At 51.3% G+C, this 24642-nt stretch overlaps 1 protein-coding gene across 1 annotated transcript in view; it reads right to left on the bottom strand.

Moving 5' to 3' along the window:
* TCERG1L (transcription elongation regulator 1 like) overlaps positions 1-24642 on the bottom strand; it is a 198560-nt gene that overhangs the window by 149474 nt on the left and 24444 nt on the right. The window contains exon 4 of the mRNA XM_070363955.1: positions 6708-6893. Within this exon, the coding sequence (XP_070220056.1) occupies positions 6708-6893 (186 nt within the window). The remainder of the gene's footprint in view (positions 1-6707; positions 6894-24642) is intronic.

Raw genomic sequence — 24642 nt, 5'->3', positions numbered from 1 at the left:
GGTGTCTGAGGCTCAGCAGGAAAGCAGAGATTGGGAGGAGCAGTAGCAAAAGCACAGGCTGCAGTCACAACGGGGGCTCCAGAGACTCCGGAGAGAAGCCTGGGGCTTGTACTGAGCTGCATGGGAGACAGTCACCAGGGTCCTGAGCAGAGGAAGGCTTGGTCTCATGCACATTTTGAGACCTGAACGCTGGCTCCTGTGGGGAGAGTGTCCGACAGAGACGTGTGGAAGCAGAGGGGTTGGGGCAGCAGTCTCAGCTGGGAGGTCGTGTGGGTTTGGATGAGGAAGTCAGACGTGGGGAGCAGGTTGGGAGGGACTATGATGCCAGTGGGTGGATGTGAGGCTTCAGGTAGAAGGAAGACCAAGGATGAGTCTGGGTCCAGGGCACAGAAAATGGGCAAGTTGGGCGGAATTTATGAATTAGGGAGAACGAGTAGACAGCACATTAAAAAGCAGAGACATCACTCTGCCCACAAAGGTCTGTGTAGTCAAGGCTGTGGTTTTTCCTGTGGTCATGTATGGATGTGAGAGTTGGACCATAAAGAAAGCTGAGCACCAAAGAATTGATGCTTTTGAACTGTGGTGCTGAAGACTCTTGAGAGTCCCTTGGACTGCAAGGAGATCCAACCAGTCAATCCTGAAGGAAATCAACCCTGAAATATTCATTGGAAGGACTAATGTTGAAGCTGAAGCTCCAATACTTTGGCCACCTGATGCAAAGAACTGACGAATTGGAAAAGGCCCTGATGCTGGGAAAGATTGAAGGCGGGAGGAGAAGGGGACGACAGAGGATGAGATGATTGGATAGTGTCACCGACCGATTCAGTGGTCGTGAATCTGAGCAGACTCCTGGAGACAGTGAAGGACAGGGGAGCTTGGCATGCTGCAGTCCATGGGGTCGCGGGGTCAGGCGTGACTTAGCAGCTGAACAACAGCGACGGGATAAGCGCACTTGGGACAGGGCAGAGAGCAGGGCCCTGCACTCCTGGGCTCTACAGGTCTGTGCAAAGACGCCCCTCCCAACCCGGAAGGACTCTCAGAAGGAGCGGTAAAGGCTTCCAGAGGAAAGGGGGCAGCTGGCCCGACACCTCCCACAGCGGAGAGAATTCGTGTGGACTCACACAGACCAGTAAACACGACACCACAGTGAGCGTGACTGCACTGCAGCTGCCAGCACCGGCAGGGACTTTACAGAAAAACAACAACAACAAAACGCCACATCATTTTGAGCAAAAAAGGCAATCACAGGAGGATGCACGAACTGTGATTACATTTATGTGAAATTCAGAAAGCGCCTAAACCCGGAAACACATTGTTAGAAATAATGCTTATACATAAACATGCTTCTGAAAAACAGCACAGCAGTGACGGGCCCCTATTCAGGAGATAATTATTCCTGGGGAGGGTCGCGGCTCCCAGGGATGCTGGGGTATGGAAACGGCTATTTTTGGGCTCAGAGGGAGGTACTGGGGGGTCTGTTGTATCAGCGTTCTTTATACTTGGCATAAACATAGACATGTTTTTGTGTGCAGGCCGGATTGCCAGTTCTTTTCAAAGGAAGAGTGAGCTGGAGCTAACAGTGTGGATGGCAAGTGCATCTCGAGTGACGGGAGCTCCTCAGGGAAGGTGGCGCCAGGTAGGTCCCAGGGGAGTTTTCTAGATGGATCACCTAAAACAGGCCGGCTTGTCGATAGGAAGGGTTCACAGCTGGATCTGCACTGAGAAAATTCTGCACTTGATGTGGCCCAAACGTCTTAACACCTGCTTGACGAGTTTTATCTTCATCCATAACATGAGTTCACGTGTGGGTAACAAACTAGACAAAGTCCTCTCTTGTCTGTGTAAATCCAGCAAGTTTTCTCCTAAAAGCGGCTCATTCTCCCCATTAAAAACACATATGTCTTTCTCACGGAAGCCAGCTGAGTCTCCGGCACTCTGGGGTGTGAGTAATTCTGCTGCAGCGGTATTTCTGCCTCTGTAAACCTCTAAAATGTTAATATGTATTATGACATGTTTGATTAGAGTGGAGGAGGAAACAACTCCCGGGTAGAAAGAGAAGAGGCTGCATGCCCAGACGGCTGGGTTACTGTGGTTACACAGCCTGGTTCAGCAGCCACGGATTCTGCTGATGCGACAGGCGGACGGCTCCGCAGAGGCCACGAGGACTGTCTGGCTTGGCGACTTTGCTGCCTGGTTATACAGCCTGGCTGGTAAGTTCCTGACAGAGAAAAGAAGAGTCACTTCCCAGCTGTTCTGTGGCAGGACAAAATGTTAAATTTAGACCATGAAATGGCTCTGGAAGCAAAAGAACAGGTGGTAAATGGCTTCCGAGGCAGATGGCACACTAACGGCTGTGTTCACCAGTCACTTGCTGAACCAGAGACCGTGGTGGCCACTCACGCGCTGCCATTTTCACTTGAGCGCTTACGGAATGGGGGGAGAAGTCTTAAAAATAGCTGCCGTCATTCTTAAAAAGGATCACTGTTTCATCAGACAGGAGCAGACGCTGGTGTGGCAAGGTGCTTTTACCCTCCCTACGGTGGGTGCCCACTTCACACCCCGCTGTAACATCGAGGGGTCCGCCGAGGGGTGCAGGTCATAGGCCCCCCCGGAGAGGGCCCCCCTGGAGAGGGCCAGGAAGCAGGTCCTCCCCGCGGATCCTCTGGCACAGCTTCAGTTCTCCCCTGACAAACTCCACCTTCTCCTTAAAAACTAAAATATAGGATACAAGGCATGCTTTTCCCTGAACACGTTCCTTTCTCAACCTGAAAATTCCAAGGCTTCAGGAACAGTTGGGAATAAGGCGAAGCGCGTTAGCTGAGACCCGCTGGAAGGAAATGAAAAGAAGGGCAGCCAGCCCTCCCCGTCTGCTGACCCTCTTTAACCAGCTGCCCGCCCACGTCTGAGTGTCCTCCAGTGAGGTCTCTCCAGGTGAGCCCTCCTCTTCCCAGCCTTTCCCTGACCTCAGCCCTGATTCAGGAGCAAGCATGAGAGAGACGGCGTCAGAAATTACAGCAATCACGTGAGCAAGTGGAAGAGTCCGTGTCCATCCCGTGGAGAGCCGACACTGAGGTCCTGGAGGCTTAGTCTTGGATGGTGCTTCAGGGCGGGCAGGGAGGGGACAACATGTCCTGCCAGCAGGCGACTCCCAGGCTGGGCAGGGGACGGCGACCGCACAGACTGACGTGAGCCAGTGGGAGACCCCGGGGCGCGCGGGGTCGTCCAGAAGAGCAGTGGCAGGGACTAACTTGGCTGCATGTGCCAGCAATGCTCTCGAAGAGAAAACCTGCTTTTGAACTGAATGTGGAATGGGTCAAGGGGTTCTCTAGGGTATCTTATTTGAAATCCTAAACCATGACCAAGGCATATCATTCAGTGGTGCTCGTGGCTGATCTTCTTTCCAGCACCAAGCCTTCTTTTGGGTCCTTCGGTTACTGGATCAGAACTCTCCAGGGAGCTTCTTCACACACTGATCCTGGTCTCCACCAGGTAGGTGGACATCTAGACCATGAACTAGGCCTCCTCCATGGAGGCACCTCTAACATCTGGGGCCAGATTATCCTTCCCATGGGGCTATCTCAGAATGTCACATGTGTAGCTGACTCCCTGGTCTCTACACCAGCAACAACCACCAGGTCTCAACAAACAAAGAGCACTTCTGGCCATGGGTGAGAGTCCCTGGGAGCAAGCTTCCCTCCGCTGAGAATCACACAGCTAAACCACACAGGCCTCCTGAGGTTATCAGGCTTTTACTACCAAGCCAAGGGCACAAATAAAATAGTCTAAATCATTTATCTAAAACGGAATTACCTTCTAAGTAGAAACAGGGTCACTCAACTGTAGACACATTGAAGTTTACACACTTCTGTGACTTCCCTGGTGATCCAGCGGGTACGAATCCAACTTCCAGTGCAGGGAATACAGGACTGATCCCTGGTCGGGGAACTAGATGGCGCATGATGTAGAGCAACGAAGCCCGTGCCCTGCAGGTACTCAGCCCTGTGCTCTGGCCCCCAAGAGCCATGGCTAGACATCCCAGTCCAGTTCAGCATCATGTGGCTGAAGTATTGAGTTTCAGCTTCAGCATCAGTCCTTCCAATGAACACCCAGGGCTGATCTCCTTTAGGATGGACTGGTTGGATCTCCTTGCAGTCCAAGGGACTCTCAGGAGTCTTCTCCAACACCACAGTTGAAAAGCATCAATTCAAAAGACAGCACAGGCGCCGCAGAGGAGTCTACGTGCTACAACGGAGACCCAGCACAGCCAAATAAATTCATATTAAAATCAATTTGAATACGGAGCAGTCTTCACGGGGAGGTGATCCTCTGAGGCTCTGAAACCTTTGCTGGCAATGCCACTCGGTCCCCTCAGTCGCCCTCCCCCCACCAGCCCTCCTTCCTCCCAACCCCCTCCCTCCTCCTCCTCACCTGCCTCAAGTGGGTTAGGGGTCTCCCAGCAGAAAGCACGGACCTCCATTGAGAGTCAGGACCCTCCACTCTTCAGTCTCACTGGATCTCATTCCATGGGCTGCTGACAGTGGTTAAAAGCCCACCCTGACACACACTATCTGCCCTCGGTCTCTTTCACGTCTTGGTTTCCAGAAAGCACCCCAGGGAAATACTGGGAAGGGTTTCCCCATGGGCACGGGCAGTCCCTCTCAAGTGCCTTCTGCTTACGTCAAGAGGAGCGAGCCGGGGCAGCTGGGCTAGGAGCAGCTGGTCCTGCTTCCCCAAGAACCGCTTCCAGGGGCAGCCCTGGCAGAACCGCACGCGCCACTGATGCCTGGGACTGGCCAAAGAGCCCAGAGGGCGCCCACCAGGCTGAGGTCATCGGCCCAGACAGACAGCCCCAGTTCCACCCCTGCAGTTATCAGGGTTTCCAGAAGAGAGGGACCAACGCCCTCAGCACAGAGGCTATTTCAGCAGCCGCCTGTTGAGTGCGGCCCCGTCGTGCTCTGAGAGCCACTTCAGCAGTCTTCTACAGGATAGATCCACGGATACCGCCTTCGTCTGACTGAACGCACATGATGGCAGATTTGATTATAGAGCCTTATAAAATGCCAACACGGAAAGACGCCCGATGAGTATGTCGCTTTATAAATCACACGAGACATGAAGAGTGAAGCCGCCCCTGGGGTACACAGGGTCTGGTTTGGGGTTCTTTCTAAGATTAATTTGCTCAGAAAATAGTAAGTCATCCTTAATAAATGCCAATGGACTGATGGATTTTAACCAAAATCTTGACACAGCTGTAAATTATGTTCCACACAAGAGATTATCCGTGCGTTTTATTTATTCCCCCCGTCACACCCAGAATGCATGTTCACTGACATGCTGTTCTTGAGAATACAACTTTTTACTGACCAACTAATTTACCAAATTAACACAGAAACACTCACGCCCAGGCCCAGCGTTGAGAAGACCACAGCACTTACACTAGGAACAAGCCCAGAAAGCCAGTAACACTCCCCCGTCTGGAAGTAATAAAACCAGGTTATCTCTAGTTCTCCCACAAAGATGCATTTTTGTGTGTGTGTGTGTGTATCACAATCCAGTGGTGTCTCTGTCACTGATAACAGAGCCATCAATGATATAACCCTGGAGAAGGAAATGGCAACCCACTCCAGTACTCTTGCCTGGGAAATCCCACAGACAGAGGAGCCTGGCAGGCTACAGTCCACAAGGTCGCAAAGACTTGGACATGACTTAGCGATTAAACAAACAATGAAACAATACTAGTATACAATTCTAGGATTAACTCTAGTATAGAATCAATAATCCCACAGAATTTCTATCCAAGTCTTACTGTATCATGTGAAAAACTAGAACTCCAATAGATAGTACTAACTCACAAGACTCTAGCACTTGCTAAGTGTCCTCCAGATCAACCCTGCTTTTGTGACATTTAAGGACCGACCCAAACATGCACTTGCCAGGACGGCCGGGGCACACGCCTGCTGGTGACAGTGAGCAGGCACGCGTGTGCAAGCTGAGGACAACCAGTCCGGGACCAGGCCCTCCAGCTCCCTCATCCTCATCCCTCTCCTTCCTGAGACCCTCATCCTGCACCTCAGCTCACAACACTCGTGTCCGCCAGCCCCGCCTCGGCCCCGAGGACTTCGAACAGCAGGCCCACTGCATGGCGGACTCAGAGCCTTGGTGCCCCCTTGGCGCCCAGCCACGGGCTTTGGTGGGCCCCTGCACAGGCCCTGCCGTGATGGGGGACCCACCCCTCGTGCTCATAGCAGGCCCGGGCCAGCCCAGGAGGGACGGCTCAGGGAGAGCCCCGGGCGAGTCTGCGCTGTGTACTTTTTCATTTCATTAACTCGGATGCATGGTTCTTTTCCAGCACATTGCCTGGGCTTTCTTCCAAGTTCTGCCTCAGACAATTAGATATTTCTCTGTTATGTGCAACATTCCCATGAAGAGTAAGTAAAGGCGTGCCTCCTTTCTTCAAATGGAAACTTGACACTGTTTCATGGCAGGAAATGCCCAGGTTGACCCACTGACCCACGCAGCCTTGGTCAGTGGGACTGAGGTCCACGGGTGTGGTCTGAGGATGAGCACACCCGGGAATCCCTCCCCAGTGCGCCCAGAACCAGAACCCAGGGAACCATGGACCTGGAGGCCAGCAGGGCCCCACCTGGGCTGCCATGCTGTGGACTCTCGCCAGCCCATGGCTTGGAGAGACGGGGCTGGGTACTTACCGGGGAAGGGTGCGGTCCGCAAGGGCATTCTGATGGGCGCCAGGGTCAGCAAGTGGCAGGGCTGCACCCTGGAGGGGGCCGGGCCCCCGAGCCCCTCGGGATCCACGGAGAGCACGGCGGTGGCGGCGGCGGCGACGGCCACGGTGGGGCCGCTGCCCAGGGGCCTAAGGCTGCTGTGACAACCACCTGCAGAGGGGGACAGGGAGGTCAGCACAGGATGCCCAGCATCCACCGCAGATAATGCCATTTCATTACGGAGCATTTGAGCACCAAGAAAACAAGAGTGTGGTGACCCCTTTCTTGGAAGCCCATGACCTGGCCACTGTCCCTGAAATAAGTGTGATGAGCTCTCAACCCGCCCAGATGCCACCTGTGCACAGAGCTGTGTGCCCTCAGGGCCACAGTCTCCAGAGGACAAGCCTGCCTTAGACAGAAGGCACTTTGCTGCCGCTCACAGTATGAGGGTCAGTAAACAAAGCCTCTTACACGCTCACCTCCATTTCTACACAGCCGCTAGGTCAACCAGTCTTCACTTGGTTGAATAGATGCCAAGTATGTTCTTGGTCTCAGGGACAGAGCTGCGCGTCTCACACTTTAAATAGCAAAGGGCACACTTGGTGCCAGATTCCTGCATTTCTGTTCATTTCTGTCTTTCTGTATTTTCCAAGTGCGCTGTGATGGCATTCACAGACTTTTTAAATTTAATTTTTTATAGAGCAGGTTTAGAGTTACAGACAACTTGAGCAGAAAGTGCAGAGAATTCCCACATACATGAACCAACACTGATACATTATGACCCCAAGTCTATATTTACATTACGGTTCACCGTTCGTGCTGTACATTCTACAAGTTTCATCAAAGGCAGAACTAAAAACCCTGTGTGCTCTGCCTGTTCATCTCCACAAGCCAGAAATGACTGAACACAATGAGGAAGACATGTCAGAAGCTGAGATGGATTGAAAGCAAGGCCTCTTGCACCATTCGTCAAGGTGTGAAGAACTGATGCTTTTGAACTGTGGTGTTGGAGAAGACTCTTGAGAGTCCCTTGGACTGCAAGGAGGTCCAACCAGGCCATCCTAAAGGAGATCAGCCCTGGGATTTCTTTGGAAGGAATGATGCTAAAGCTGAAACTCCAGTACTTTGGCCACCTCATGCGAAGAGTTGACTCATTGGAAAAGACCCTGATGCTGGGAGGGATTGGGGGCAGGAGGAGAAGGGGACGACGGAGGATGAGACGGCTGGATGGCATCACTGACTCAATGGACATGAATCTGAGTGAACTCTGGGAGTTGGTGATGGACAGGGAGGCCTGGCATGCTACAATTCATGGGGTTGCAAAGAGTCGGACATGTCTAAGTGACTGAACTGAGCTGAACTGAAAGCAAAGGAAACATTCTTGAAGGCAATTAAAAGTGTTGCTGTAGAAGCCACAGCAAGTTATTCAGAAGATCTAGCTAAGATAACTCATGAAGATGACTATACTAAATAATGTATTTTTAATGTAGGCAAAACAGCCTTCTATTGAAAGAAGATGGCATCTAGGACTTTCTTAGCTAGAGATGAGAAGTCAATGCTTCAAAGCTTCAAAGGGCAGGCCGACTCTCTTGTTAGGGGCTATCGCAGCTAGCCCCTAACTTTAAGTTGAAGCCAATACATTCACCATTCCAAAAATCCCAGGGCCCTTAAGCATTATGCTAAATCTACCCTCCTGTGCTCTACAAACAGGATAGCAATATCACATCTCTTTACAACAGGCTTACTAAACATTTGAAGCCCACTGCTGAGACCTACTTCTCAGGAAAAAAAAAAAACAGATTTATTTCAAAATATTACTGCTCATTGACAATGCTCCTGGTCACCCAGGAACTTTGACAGACAGGACATTAATATTCTCATGCCTGCTAATGCAGCATCCATTCTACAGCCCATGGACACAGGAGTCACTTGGACTTCTAAGTCTTATTATGTAAGAATTACATTTCATAAAGCTGCTGCTGCATGCTCAGCTGTGTCTGATTCTTTGCAACCCCATGGACTGTGGCCACCAGGCTCCTCTATCCATGGGATTTCCCAGGCAATAATACTCGAGTGGGTTGCCATTTCTTCTTCAAGAGGATCTTGCTGACCCAGGGATTGAACCTGTCTTCTGCATCGAGAGCTAAATTATTTACCACCGATCCACCTGGAAAGCCCCTCAGAAGGCTATAGCTGCCATACATGATGATTTCTCTGGTGGATCTGGGGAAAGTCAACTGAAAGCCTTCTGCAAAGGATTCTCCATTCAAAATGTCATTAAGAATATCTAAGATTCCTGGGAAGAGATCAAACCATCAACCTTAACAGGAGTTTAGATGAAGTTGATTCCAAGCTTCGTGGGCGACTTTGAGGGCAGTAGGGAGGGAACCACAGATGTTGTGGAAAGAGCGGGAGAACTCAAGTGAGACGCGGCACCTGAAGACATGCGTGAACTGTTGCACGTTTGTGCTAAACTTTATGGATGAGCACGGAGCTGCCTCTTAAGGATGAGCAGAGAGAGCGGTTCTTTGAGATGGAATCTACACCTGGTGAAGGAGCTATAACAACTGCTGAAATGACAGCAAAGCATGTTGACTATCGCATACACTTAGCTGAATAAGCAGTGAGAAGGTTCGGGAGCACTGACTGAAGTTTTGAAAGAAGGTCTACTGTGAGTAAAATGCTATCAGATGACACTGCAGGCAAAAGAGAAGTCATTCTTGAGAAGAAATAAACTTATGCGGCAAATTCATTACTGTATTATTGAATAAATGGCTGCAGCCACCCCAAGCTTTGGCAACATCACCCTGATCAGCCAACAGCCGTCAGCATCACGCAAGTTCCTCCAGCAAAAAGGCCACAACCCGCTGAAGGCTCAGATGACGGTCAGCAGTTATTAGCAGTAAGGTATTTTTTAATTAAGGAATGTATGCTGTTTTACACATAATGCTATTGCACACTTAATGGGCTGTAGGATAATGCAAAGATATTGTTTATATGCATTTGGAAGCCAAAACGTTGCTTTATTGCTGTATTTCTTTTATTGCAGTGGTCGGGAACCAAACCCGCTATATCTCCCAAGTGTGTCTGTTTGTATTTAAAGTCCCCTATGTCTTTTCGTGGCTAGAGGGCTCATTTCCTTTTATTACTGAGTAATATTCCACTGTATGGATATACCACAGTTCACCCATTCACCTGCTGAAGGCTTGCCTGGTTGTTTTTAAGTATTTAAAATTACGAATAAAATTGTTGCAAATGTTTGTGTGCATGTTTTTGTTTGGACATGAGTTCTCAACTCATTTGGGTAAATATCAAGGAATGCGACTGCTGGGTCACACAGTAAGACACCTTTTGCTTTATAAGAAACTGCCAGACTGTCCGGCAAAGCGGCTGCACCTTTTCACTCCCCACCAGCCATGAAGCAGAGCTCACGTTGCCCCACAGCCCATCCGCACTTGGCGTCAGTGCTCTGGGTTTCAGACATTCCAGCAGGGCGCAGCGGTGTCTCATCGTCACACAGAGATGTAAAGTCAGGGGAAAACCCACTGTTCAATATATATTGTCTTACTTAATAAAAACACATTATAAAAAGGTATAAAGTGGAGAAAATAAGTGTCTAAAAACATCCGCACAGCCCCCCGCAGCTGAACACTGTGGACCTTCTGCCGTGTAGCCAACCAGAAGTTTCCAGAGGCAAGGTCTGGACTGCGCGCACACTGCCTGCACTGCTCCTCCACGAGGCATTAGAATAAACACGTCCCCCGTCATTAAATGGCCCTCCCAAGTCCAGTTATTAACTAGAGCCTAGTATTCCCAGCAATGGACCCAGCGCACAAAATTGCCTATTCACTTAACCAGCCACCATTACAGCAGGGGTTGCCCGGTCAATAGCTCTGCGGGTACAGATTCCGCCGGCAATGCTGGAGACACAGGAGACACAGGTTCAATCCCTGAGTCAAGGAGATGCCCTGGAGAAGGAAATGGCAACTGACTACAGTATTCTTGCCTGAAAAAAAAAACCCTATGGACAGAGGAGCCTAGTGGGCTACAGTCCACAGGGCCGCACAGAGCCAGAGTGACTAAGCATACAGTATAAATAAGCATGACTTATATGACTGTGTTTAAAAAAAAGTTACTTTCTGCATTTCGTGCCTAATCCAGGATGGCTGTTCAGGGTCAAAGCAGGGTGAGCATATTAGGGTATGCAGGGTCAGTTTAATAAGGTAATTCTGAGAAAGCCCACACACGGTGAGGCTTCACACAAAAATTTCTTTGTAATTTCAGCTTCCCTCCTTCAGGACTCCTGTGTGTCATCTCACCGCCGGTGCTGTCAGCGGAATTTAACTCCTTGGCCGTGTTCAGAGTCAGGTCTGCCGCTGTGACACAGGGCTTCAGAGGACTGCGATTCTCGAAGCCACGGTCGCTGACCTTGGTGGTAGGCTACTCTCGAATTTGTTGAATAACTGGATCTTTGGTTCAAAATGAAGATGGTCTTGAAGCAAAGGATGAGAGAGTAACTGAGAGTGAGTTGAACAGTTGCCAAGGCAAGAGCATTTTACAGATGGGCATGTGGGAACAGCTTTATCTTCGAGTGATTTTGCTGTCAAAAATGATGATTCAACCAAAGGAAAAAAAAAAAAAAAACCTTATCTGCCTCTTAAAAAAAAGAAAAAATCTCAGAAAGATAGGTTTTAACCTGCTTTGCATCCATTTGGATACATATAAAAATGCACCACTCACTAGTTAGAGCACAAAATTGACTGCATAATATCAGTGGAAATAGAAAGTTAATAATCAATGTTGCCAAAATTACTGTCATAATTGGTGGACGAGATGAGACGGAAAGAAGGGATCTTGTCACCGCCAGGCTCCCACCAGCTCAGCCTTGCTCAGGCGCATCGAGTGTCGATGCTAGAGCCAGGTACTAGGTGAGGGAGGAGGAGCTGGTTCCCGGCCTCCAAGACATGGAGCACAGGTGAGCGCAACCCGGGCCGGCAGCTGGAAGAGGCAGCACGTGCCGGGAGGGGAGCGGCTCAGGAGCCCCCTGTGACCCCTGTCTGGAGTCCAACACGGGCAGGAGTCACTGGCAGCGTCCCTCCCTCTCCATCCCCCGGTGCCCCCAGGACAGGTGTTTATGGAGTGTCTCCACCTGTCAGACTGCACGCAGCCTGGGGCAGGAAAGATGAGGCCGTGGGAGGCACTGATGCAAAAGATGATCGCCCGCAGGGACACGCTGCCCGTGGGCCCCAGCCAAGAGGCGCGCGGGGAGGACGGGCCCCGGGAAGCCAGCTGCTCCTCGGGAGAGGCCTCTGAGCCGAGCCTTGGAAGACGAGCAGGCACTCAATAAATTGTGTCAACTGATAAGTCATTATCATAACTTGCTTTCCCCAAAGGACTGCAGAGAATCCCTTAGTTGAGTAAATAAACTGAGATAAGAGGTCCAGCCAAAAAATAAGAAAAAAAAAAACTGCTAAGCCAGCTAAGAGATAAGCCAGAAATGCTCTCCCATAAGGATTACTTATAAAATCAATGTTTTAAGCAAAACAGTAATTAACCGTGTGCTTCCCTTGGAGGCGGCCGGCAGCCGCGGGTTCACCGGTCGGGCTCACGGACTTGTTCTGCCACTTCCATCACGGCCGCCACCCCCCAGCCCCGCCTCCGACGGCCAAACATGCAAAGAAGCACTGCCTGCGCTCTACTCTGAGTGACCCCAGGGGAGCCACACGCAGGAGCACCTCCACGGCCCTTGTTTGCAGCCAGAGAGTGGGACTCACCGCGATTCAGGGAACTCACAGGGGCCCTGGACAAAGTCCGCACTGACCCCCGGGCCAGACGTGTCTGCCCCGGGCAGGGTGGGTGCTGGGGCCCCTCTGGCTTAACACACCCTCCCTCCCCCTGGGCGGGCTGCAGTGTTGGCACGGGGGTCTCCTTCGAGCCGCCAGAGCCCACCCTGCGGTCCGCACGGGGGCCTCGGGTCACTGACACACCGAGGGAGGCCTCACAGGACATGGAGCATGGGCTCCGTGCGGACCACTGGCCTCTCCCATCACCGTCCTCCAAACCCAGAGCCCAGCCAGCAGCTAGAGTCTGCTTTTCCCAGGATTCAACAGAAAAAAAAGGAAGAGAAAGGCCGGTGGCCCTGGGGTGGCGGGACAGACAGGGGCTCTGGAACCATCTAGGCTGAGCTGCCCGTCAGGCGCTGTGAGCTCTGGGGTATCCACGCGGGCTGGGTGGCCCAGTCTGTTCCTGTCTCCTGGGTTTTCTCTTGCTCTCAGGCCTGCCCTGGACTCTCAGCCCCAGGGTCTCCATCAGTGGCTGCGTTCGGCAGGGGGCAGGGGAGCGGCAGTGCTGGAGAAGACCCCCGCCGTGTCCCTGCTGTGGAGGGCCTGCCCTGGCACTGGAGGGTCCTCGGAATTTTGACCACCAGCGGGCTGCAGGGTACGTAAGCCGCTAGAGACCTCACTCCCGTATCCGTCCAGAAGAGCTGGGTAAAGGCCTCGCCTGGAGCATCAGATGCTGAATACACTGTGGAGAGGAAGACCCTTGTCTTGGGCTGCAGAGGGTGCGGCAGAAACAGCAGGACGAGGCGGGTCTTCTGATGACGAGGATGCGCGCCTGATGTGCAGGAGATGCCGTGCTCTCCGCTCGGCCACGGCCCCGAAGAACAGACAGTCATCAGTTTCTTTCTTTGTTCAGCGCACGATTCAGCTGCTGTGGAATCCTCCAGGTGAGCTATCTGCCAACTGGTCATAATTTCTGCAAACACAAGTGCGTGGTCGAGAGGAGACTTCACGCAGCTGTCCGCGTGCGGGGCTTCGCCTGTGTTCACACATGGAAGGCGGGTCAGGGGTCTTCAGTGACACTTGTGGCTTTGACACGTGAGCAGAGGGAAGGACAAGGGGATAGAGTCAGAACTCAGGCTCGTCCTTCCTGCCCTGTCCGCTGCGGGCATGTGTCCCTGCGCCCTGACCTCTAGCTGTGGGGAATAAGGAAATCCGTCAGCCTTTACCCGGCTGCTTCTAGAAAGAGCAGCGATGGGTCTTGGTGTCTACAGGACAAGCCAGTGCCCAGCTCCTGCCCGTGTGTTTGATTCTGTTTGCCTTTCTTGGTGTTTGTCGTTCTGGCGGTTTTCTGAAGGAGATGTCCAATTCCTGGTTTTGGTCAAGTTTTCCACATGCTGAGGAAGCAAACCCAGGAGCTGGGCTGGTTGGTCACCAAGCTCCAGGATGCTCTCACGCTGCCCCCAAAGTGTCTGTGTCTGGACCAGCTCTGGCTGTGTGTGAGCTGCCCAGGATGCCCACCACGTTTGTCTTCTCTGCCCCCCAACACCCAGGCAGCACCCCTGTGATGACGGAATCTGTTTGCCGGAACCCCACAGGGGTGGCAAGTCGGTGACCCTGCAGTCCAGCCACTGACATCACCCTGCTCCCTCCTCCAGACTGTGGCCCAGGCGTCCTAGTAACCTGAGTGCAGAGGAGACTCCGCTCCCCTTGCTAGGACTGCCAGCCGCCCACCACCGTGGAGTGAGCACCACCCCTTCCCGAGGCAACTCTTCCCGGCTCCCTGCAGCCCCCGGTTACACGCAGACCCACAAGGAACAGGGTCTCATACACACCGCCTCCTGCCGCAGAGGGGGGCTCTGACACTACCCTTGACCCAGCACCCCCTTCATGCCCACTTTAGACGCAACCGCTGATGTGTGTGTCTGCCTCCCCAGGGGTCCCAGGGACCTGCAGTGCTCAGGCCCAGCCCAACCACGATAGGAGGGCACACAAGGTGGGGACGTTCTCAGAAAGCTCTCTGCTCCATCTTTCCTGGAAAGAAGAAAATACTGTCAGGATTTGCCCCCAAGCAACAGTCAGTGGTCAGAGGGCTCCCAGAACCCAAATGACAGTCTGCTATGAGGAACGCCCCAAGAGAAGGAAAACTCTCCGTTCAAATCCCCCATTTCCTACCGTCTGGTGTCAAGAACAACCGCATGTTGTCTTGGCCTGTCGTACAGGAGTGACCGTCCTCGGAGTCTCGTCCCCTCACTGCCCTGCCGGGCTGCCAGTGCACCAGCCTTGGGCTCCTAGACCCGGAGGCCCTGGAAAGCGAGGACTGGGAGCGGCATGTCTGGAAGGACCTACGTCTCCATATTCTAAAGGGTCATTCCGTTCCTAAAAGGACACTCCGTGCAGAGTCCAGCCTCTGGACCCACGGAGCAGGGTGATGTCTGCTCGTGGAGGACACACGAGTGTTGCCAGGGCCGACTCTGGATCCTCCATCAGAACCTTGCCCCCTGCCCCCCAATAGGAACTAAAGAAAGTGGAAGTGAAGTCACTCAGTCGTGTCTGACTCTTGGAGACCCCAAGGACTGTAGTCTATGAGGCTCCTCCGTCCAAGGAATATTCCAGGCAAGAGTACTAGAGTGGGCTGCCATTCCCTTCTCCAGAGTATCTTCCCGACCCAGGGATCGAACTCAGGTCTCCCGCATTGGAAGCAAGATGCTTTACCGTCTGAGCCACCAGGGAAGTCAATAGCAACTAAGGCGAACCTTTAAGTCCTGGTCTGGAGACCAAGAAAGGAAGCTTCTCTTTCAGAGAGAAAAGCAAAAAGCAGATGGAACCAAGATGGGAATGAACTTGAGCTCATTCTCTGCAGACGTTACTACATTAACAGCTCAATGTCAGGTACCAGTGGCCTTGACCAGAAATCACAGAACCAAAAACAGATGAACAAGGAAGGTTCCCCAGTCCCTTGGAACCCCCGCCTTTCCCAGGAGACCTCATTAGCCTCACGCTCCCCCCGTCTTTACTCTTAAAATCAAATCCCTCACCATGTGGACGAGAAGTCCATCTATGAACCAAGTCCCTGCTTCCCCATTCTTTGGCCACTGAATAAAGCTAATGCTCCGTGCATGTGTGTGCTAAGACACTTCAGTCTTGCCCGACTCTTTGCAGCCTCATTTACTGTAGTCAGGCTCCTCTGATCATGGGATTTCTCAGGCAACAATACCAGAGTGGGTTGCTGTTTCCTTCTCCAGGGGACCTTCCCAGCCCAGGGACTGAACCCATGTCTCTTACGTCTTCTGTATCGGCAGGCAGGCTCTTTACCACTAACACCATCTGGGAAGCCTGGCGCCGTGCAGGTTTCGGTTCCAGTTTCGTTATTCGGCTGCATGAGCCCAAGTGTGAAAGAACATTCTTCCCCAGGGCAGAGGGTCTCGGCTGGGTGAGGGGTCCATCGACTTAATTCTATAACACAAGCCTGGCTCCCAAGTGCGCATGTTCACTTCTGTTTGCCTGTCTCAGTTCAGTTCAGTTCAGTCGCTCAGTCATGTCTGACTCTTTGAAACCCCATGAATCGCAGCATGCCAGGCCTCCCTGTCCATCACCAACTCCCGGAGTTCACTCAGACTCATGTCCATCAAGTTGGTGATGCCATCCAGCCATCTCATCCTCTGTCGTCCCCTTCTCCTCTTGCCCCCAATCCCTCCCAGCATCAGGGTCTTTTCCAATGAGTCAACTCTTCACATGAGGTGGCCAAACTACTGGAGCTTCAGCTTTAGCATCATTCCCTCCAAAGAACATCCAGGGCTGATCTCCTTCAGAATGGATTGGTTGGATCTCCTTGCAGTCCAAGGGACTCTCAAGAGTCTTCTCCAACACCACAGTTCAAAAGCACCAATTCTTCGGCGCTCAGCCTTCTTCACAGTCCACCTCTCACATCCATACATGACCACTGGAAAAACCATAGCCTTGACTAGACGGACCTTTGTTGGCAAAGTAATGTCTCTGCTTTTGAATATGCTGTCTAGGTTGGTCATAACTTTTCTTCCAAGGAGTAAGCGTCTTTTAATTTCATGGCTGCAGTCACCATCTGCAGTGATTTTGGAGCCCAAAATATAAAGTCTGACACTGTTTCCACTGTTTCCCCATCTATTTCCCATGAAGTGATGGAACCAGATGCCATGACCTTCGTTTTCTGAATGTTGAGCTTTAAGCCAACTTTTTCACTCTCCTCTTTCACTTTCATCAAGAGGCTTTTTAGTTCCTCTTCACTTTCTGCCATAAGGGTGGTGTCATCTGCACATCTGAGGTTATTGATATTTCTCCCGGCAATCTTGATTCCAGCTTGTGTTTCTTCCAGTCCAGCGTTTCTTATGATGTACTCTGCATATAAGTTAAATAAGCAGAGTGACAATATACAGCCTTGATGTACTCCTTTTCCTCTTTGGAACCAGTCTGTTGTTCCATGTCCAGTTCTAACTCTTGCTTCCTGACCTGCATATAGGTTTCTCAAGAGGCAGGTCAGGTGGTCTGGTATTCCCATCTCTTTCAGAATTTGCCACAGTTTATTGTGATCCACACAGTCAAAGGCTTCTGCCTCCCCTCATTTCAGACACTCGGAAGATGACTTTCCCATCAAGTCCTCTCCATCTACCACAGAACCCAGTCTCGGCGGGCATGTGTGGTGCAGACCTGCTCTGCAAAGGGAGGATTGCAGTCCGCTTGTCTCTCTTAAAACTTCAGGAACCAGCCCTTCCCAAGGAGGCTCTGCCACCTGACTTGTCTTACTCCACCTTCGTCTGCATATCTGCACACATTTCCACTTGCGTCCTGGCACTGGGCTGCCCTGTTGGCCCCTGATACACGCAGGCTGTGGACACAGACCCTGAAGACGCCACCGCAGTGTCAGAGACCCCCTGCCCCAGGGTGACTGAGGATCCCTCCAGCTCCTCGTCCCTGACCGGGGGATGAAATGCCCTCCCCACGCTGATGCTGGCACTGAGCCCCAGGTAGGAGTAGTCCGGCCCCTTCCCCTCCCATATGGAGAGGAGCAGGTGTGGCTTTGATACATGTCTCTGTTGGGGACACTGAAGACACGCGCTCCGACGGTGCCCTGGGCCCACCTGGTTGGTGACCCAGGACCTGCCCACCCTGGGCACAAGCCCACACGCCTAAGCAGAGCCACCCTTGGAGCCGCATCACAGCCCGGGAGCCCCCCGCCCCCACCACAGATGGTACAGGCGAGCACGTATGAGTTAGCTCGCGCTAAGAGGGGGCAAATTCACTACCTTTGTGCTCGGGGTAGACATCCTAATTTATTGCTGTTTTTGTGATTTCACGTAACTTGGTGTGCAAGTTTGAATATTCACTATTAAAGTCAGAGATTAATTACATGGCCCCAAAGAACAAATTGTTGCTAATACTGGGTGATCTAAACATCCTGATGTAGTGAACAGTCAGTGAAGAAAAGGGGAGGAGAAGGGGCCACAACCATCTTCATTAGCAAACAATGGACTGAGGGGGACAGTAACACCTAAGGGGCCGACAGCCCAGCCTCCCCCTCCAACTCCCAGCCCCCTGGGGGAAGGCGTGGGGTGTGTGGCTGGTGGGGGGCGGCGTGGGGAGGGACTGTGACAGTCCACGCGCCCAGCCGAGCTGGACCCCAGGGCAGGCTCAGCAGAGCAACGGCCCCACCAGCCTCACTTTCCATGGAAACCTCCAGACCTCGCACTTTAACAACCTCCTTGAGGGCAGGACGGTGTTCTCAGGACGCGTCCAGGTGGATACAGCAGGCGCCGAACCAACGCACGGCAACCCTGTGGCTCCCAGGCAGCACTCGGCTCCGGGTGGATTCATTCCAGACGCGCTTGAGTGACCTCAGTGGGTCCAAGCAGATTCTCCACCCTCTGAGTTTACTCCTAGAGGGGTCACCTGAGGGGGAGCAGGCCACGCCTGCCCCATGGAGCGTCCCAGGGTGCACGCAGCTGTCCCTGAAAAGACTGTCATTTTCTACGAATGCAGTAGCAGTGGCAAAAACACAGCCTTTTGCCCGGAAGCAAAGGCATTTCCCTGTGAAAGTCACAGCAGGTGGATTCCGTTCCTCCCACCAGCCTGAGGTTTTGGTGACCTTGAAAAGGACATGGCCTGTGTGTCTGCACAGCAGCAAAAGGCGTGGGAAGGGCTTCGGTGAGACGTTTACTGACACAACCTGCCCATCACCCGGCAGCTGCTGTCCAGCTGCTTCATTATGTTCAGTGCACAGGACTTACAAGCACTGCTCACGGGTCTCACCACCTCCCACAGCAGCTGTGAAGCCCAGGAATGATGCCCAGCCCCGTCTCTCTCTACAGAGAAGCATTTAGACAGTGACGCCATCAACGAGCTGACGGTTTTCAGGGATTTTCCTGCTTGCTTGTGTGTCTCTCCGTTATGAAATTAAGGTGATTGACTGCCTCGTAATGGAGACACCAACCCACCTTTCCCTTCAGCCCCAGCCAGCAGTGGGTGCTGTCCTGAGTCCCCAGGGGATGGTGTGAGGCCATCACAGGGCTGGTCGGAGGGTCTCCTGGACCCTCGCTGGATGGGGCTTTCATAGGTCACGCCCACACGGATCACGCCACTGCTCAGAACCCCAGCACTCCCAGGAGACAGCCTCTGGACCAGGGCTGCATCCATACCCCCAGTGAAGATGTACGGTGTTTGAGGACAGGAGCCTCCGAGACAGGAACTGGCATAGACATGTCCTCGCCATCTGTAGCTGCTGCTGAAATGTGCTGTGTGGAACCATGGTTCAGCAAATAGGGGGCACTGGTGCCTGTCCTTGTAGAACTGATACCCTGGAGAGATGAAAACGTGAGTTTGCAGAATCAGAGTGTCTGTCGGGGTTGGGGTCTGACATCCTTGCTGATGCAGGAACAGTAGGGAGCAGCTCTTCTCTCACATGCAGACCGGTCCAGGGAGCCGGGCAGCCCACGTGATCTGGTTCAACACTGCCTCCCTGGAAACGAGCCCAGCATCCCCGGGAAACAAGGGTCCCCCAGGGCGGTGAAGATGCTCTTCCTGAGTCACAGAGGCTGTGAGGGTTGGGGGAGCTCAGGCCCGTCCACGGCAAGGGCCTCATAAGGTGTCTGCACACAGTCCATGCTCAAATAAAAGGCTGTCAGCCTCCTTACAATTTTAAGGCATCTGCACAGGTGCTGGCCCCCTATTTGCTGAACCGTGGTTCCACACAGCACATTTCAGCAGCAGCTACAGATGGCGAGGACATGTCTATGCCAGTTCCTGTCTCGGAGGCTCCTGTCCTCAAACACCGTGCGTCTTCACTGGGGGTATGGATGCAGCCCTGGTCCAGAGGCTGTCTCCTGGGAGTGCTGGGGTTCTGAGCAGTGGCGCGATCTGTGTGGACGTGACCTATGAAAGCCCCGTCCAGCGAGGGTCCATGAGAACCTCCAACCAGCCCTGTGACGGGGCAGAGGGAGTGGTGGGGGAGAAAGGAAGGGGGCAGGGGGCAGGAGCATAGGATGCTTGGTGAAGGGTATTCACCCATAACCGTCATTCCTGCCAGGGAGTTCCAGGGAGCCTGTCGCCTCGCCCAGACTGCTCGTGGCCTACAGCAGCCCCAGGAAAGGCCAGAGAAGACCTGTAGCATCAGGGCCAAGAGCGAAGTGAAGGGTTCCTGGGAGACGTGACACTTGGTGAGATAGCTGCACGTTTACTGTGCCCAACGCAAAGAGAAGACCACGGCCTCGTGAGCCTGGAATCCATGAAAGCTCCAAACAAAACATATGGAAAGTCAAGATGAACCCAAGAGGAAGGCGGGTCATCCTGTGTCCCCGAGGACGATCAGGCTTCAACAGACCCGCCCGACTGCATGAGGGAAGCTGGCCTCACATGGTCCGAAGGCATCAAACACGGATGCGTTCAGGGCTGTGGGTCTCAGGCAGCCATGACCCTCAAAGCAAATGTGTCCAAACCCACTTCCAACCACTCCTCCGCCATTCATCGCCTGGGGAAGCCACTCGCTTAGGGGGCAGCTCCTCCTTCCATCAGGAGTTTCCACTGGGAGTCCCCGGATGAGACAGCCTCCCTTGGTCCCCAGGCAGAGCAGAGGCAGCTTGCAGCCTTAAACACTAAGCTACGCGTGACACCACGCCTGCAGAAAGGTGCACACACACACACACACCCCCGTTCTCTTCGTGTGGACACAGCCACACATCCTGCGTAGCCTTGCAGAGGCACCTGTGACCAGCCCCGGACAGCAGTGCTGGGACCTGTTCACCAGAGGCTCTGCAGCCAGAGGCACCAGGTCCGTAAGGGACAGTTCATCATCCACGGAATCCACGTGGACGCTGCGGCCTCTGCCCTCCCCTCCTGTCTCGACATCCGTGCCCTGACCTTCGGTGTCCAGCACAACGCTGCAGTTACGAGGTGGCATGGTCCTCCGAGGACACCTTCTCTCTCATCCATCAACGTCCATGTGCCTCTTTCTCAGGATCTCAAGGGCAGCAGTCTGCCCACAGTCACTTGCGTTCCTCCTTCTGTGATAAATGGTAGAGCCCCACCTCTGCTTCCCAAGGTGCCTCCACTCTTCCGTTTCCTGAATCAGGGGACCTTCCTGAGTGTGCATCACGGGCGAGGTCTCACAGCAATGTCTCTGATGCGTTCCCCCAACTTGCCCACATGGCACGGGAAATCTATGAGCAGGTTTATCTATCACAGGGAATGAATGCAAATAGGCCAATTAGATCAGGAGAGAGTCAAGGTTCATTTCCAACTTAAAAAAAATCCCCTCTACTGAGGATAATGCGGCCTGAAATGAATACTTACTTTCCTTAAAAGAGTGAATAATATGTTGTTTCTATAAAAGGTGTTTGTGTTGATGCCAGAGGAACAAGGAAGCTACAAGTAAAACTCAAGACCAGCAGGTTATTATCACAAGGAAAAATTCAAGACTCGATTCTCAGGGAAGCACTCACATTTCTCTACTTCCCGAGGGCAGGGCTGCCTGGGCTGATGAGGCTAGAGCTCCAGGGCCTTTGTTCAACAAACTCTCCCAAGGCTCCAGCCCTAATTCTTACTGGTGACTTTGTATTCTTTTCCTTAAAGCACACACTGTTGCTGCTGCTGCTAAGTCACTCAGTCGTGTCCGACTCTGTGCGACCCCATAGACGGCAGCCCACCAGGCTCCCCCGTCCCTGGGATTCTCCAGGCAAGAACACTGGAGTGGGTTGCCACTTCCTTCTCCAATGCACAAAAGTGAAAACTGAAAGTGAAGTTGTTCAGTCGTGTCCAACCCTCAGTGACCCCATGGACTGCAACCCACCAGGCTCCTCCATCCATGGGATTTTCCAGGCAAGAGTACTGGAGTGGGGTGCCATTGCCTTCTCCAACACTGATTTTGGAGCCCCCCCAAAATAAAATCAATTACTGTTTCTACTTTTTTCCCATCTATTTGACATGAAGTGATACGACAAAGTGCCATGACCTTAGTTTTTTAAATGTTGAGCTTTAAGCCAGCTTTTTCACTCTCCTCTTTCACCCTCATTGAGAGGCTCTTTAGTTCTTTTTTGCTTTCTGCAATTAGAGTGGTATCATCTGCATATTTTAGGTTGTGGATATTTTTCCCGGCAATCTTGATTCCAACTTGTGATTCATCCAGCCCAGCATTTCACATGATGTACTCTGCATATAAGTTAAACAAGCTGGATGACAACATACAGCCTCGACATACTCCTTTCCCAATTTTGAACCAGTCCATCATTCCATGTCTGATTCCAACTGTTGCTTCTTGACCTGCATACTGATTTCTCAGGAGACAAGTAAGGTCTAGCTCTTTAACTGGCTTTCAGACCACAATCGTATATAATCTTTGAAAACCATGTACAGTCTAATGGGCGTTTCTTATTATGCAGCTCGACAGATAAGTGGTTCTGGGCCCTGGGCTGACCAGTCTTCTCGGTGTCTGTACCACAAAACATCCTCACAGGCAAACGGGGAGTGGAATGTGCTTTTCTAAGCTCTTTGATGGACAGTTAACAGAATCTACGATCCCTGTCAGTGCTAGAGGGGAAGGATTTAGGAGCATCCGCCGGGAACGAGAACCGAGAGTGCCTGCTGCCACTCCTCCATTACGAGCTGCGCAGAAAGTTTGAGACAGTGAAGGTAAGAACAGAACTTTAAAAGTAAAATCAATGCACTCGAGGATGGAAAGGGAGAAACAGATCCTTTTCCCGATCAACACGTCTGTAGTTCTACAAGGCAGTCTTACACCCTTTAAAGCAAGTGAAAACCTTCGATGACTTAGATTAAGACATCTAAGAAGTCTCAGAAATTATTATGAAGAAATGATGCTCAATTGCCTACAGAGTATTCATGGACAGTAAAAACTTGAAACTCTGACTCATCAGTCAGATTTTAAAAAAATTAAAGATGACAGTTGCTAGTTTATACTATGATGAAGAAAGCTGTATTAAAATATTGTCGCAGGAGAGCACAGAACTACGCTACAATAGTGTATCAAGTACGGCAAAGCAGCAACACACCAGCAACGTCTGCAAGCGCACACGTGCTGGAGCCGCGGCGGTCTTTTGTCTTCCATCTGTATTTTGGGAATTCCCAATTTTTCTACACCTAACAAATATGAAGTGTTCTTAAGCTGGGGAAAATGGGATGTATTAAAATCGGCCACTTTTGCATATAAACACCGTATGTTTACACCTTTTAAATATTTTAGTTATAGGAAAAATGGATGCTTTAACTATTTTTATAAGGTCACAAATTCATGAGCATTAATTAAATTTCTTTGAAATAATACCTTGACACCTTATTAAGTAGTCATGCTAAAATACACACACAAAGAGATCTTCAAGATTGTCACAAATAAATAATAAGTAAATAAACATTCCCACGCTGCCCTGTCCCCCTCGGGGACTCCAGTCACACAGCAACTGAGCACTTGAGATGGGCTGAGAGTGAAAAGACACACTGGATTTTAGACAATATGAAACAGATTAACGTGACTATCTCATTAATACTTTTATACTGATTATCGATTACATGTTGAAATGACAGTGTTCTAAATATACTGGGATAGATAAATTACTAAAAGTAATTTTATGTTAATTACTAAAATTAATTTTACATTTTACATATGCTACTGGAGATCAGTGGGGAAATAACTCCAGAAAGAAGGAAGAGATGGAGCCAAAGCAAAAACAACACCCAGTTGTGGATGTGACTGGTGATGGAAGTAAAGTCCGATGCAGCAAAGAGCAATATTGCATAGGAACCTGGAATCTTAGGTCCACGAATCGAGGCAAATTGGAACTGGTCAAACAGGAGATGGCAAGAGTGAACATCAACATTTTAGGAATCAGCAAACTAAAATGGACTGGAATGGGTGACTTTAACTCAGATGACATTATATCTACTACTGTGGGCAGGAATCCCTTAGAAGAAATGGAGTAGCCATCATGATGAACAAAAAAGTCCAAAATGCAGTGCTTGGATGCAGTCTCACATTTCCAAGGCAAACCATTCAATATCACAGTAATCCAAATCTGTGCCCCAACCAGTAATGCTGAGGAAGCTGAAGTTGAACAGTTTTATGAAGACCTACAAGACCTTCTAGAACTAAGATGTCATTTTCATTATAAGGGACTGGAATGCAAAAGTAGGAAGTCAAGAAACACCTGGAGTGACAGGCAAATTTGGCCTTGGAGTACAGAATGAAGCAGGGCAAAGGCTAACAGTGTTTTGCCAAGAGAACACACTGGTCATAGCAAACACCCTCTTCCAACAACACAAGAGAAGACTCTACACATGGACATCACCAGATGGCCAACATTGAAATCAAATTGATTATATTCTTTGCAGCCAAAGATGGATAAGATCTATACAGTCAGCAAAAACAAGACCAGGAGCTGACTGTGGCTCAGATCATGAACTCCTTATTGCCAAATTCAGACTTAAATTGAAGAAAGTAGGGGAGAACACTAGACCATTCAGGTATGACCTAATCAAATCCCTCACGATTATACAGTGGAAGTGAGCTGTAGATTCAAGGTATTAGATCTAATGGACAGAGTGCCTGATAAACTACGGAAGGACACTTGTGACATTGTGCAGAAGGCAGGGATCAAGACCATCCC

This window comes from Bos mutus, chromosome 26 (assembly GCF_027580195.1).
Source record: "Bos mutus isolate GX-2022 chromosome 26, NWIPB_WYAK_1.1, whole genome shotgun sequence".
Taxonomy (NCBI): domain Eukaryota; kingdom Metazoa; phylum Chordata; class Mammalia; order Artiodactyla; family Bovidae; genus Bos; species Bos mutus.
This window is presented reverse-complemented; position numbering and strand designations above follow the sequence as displayed.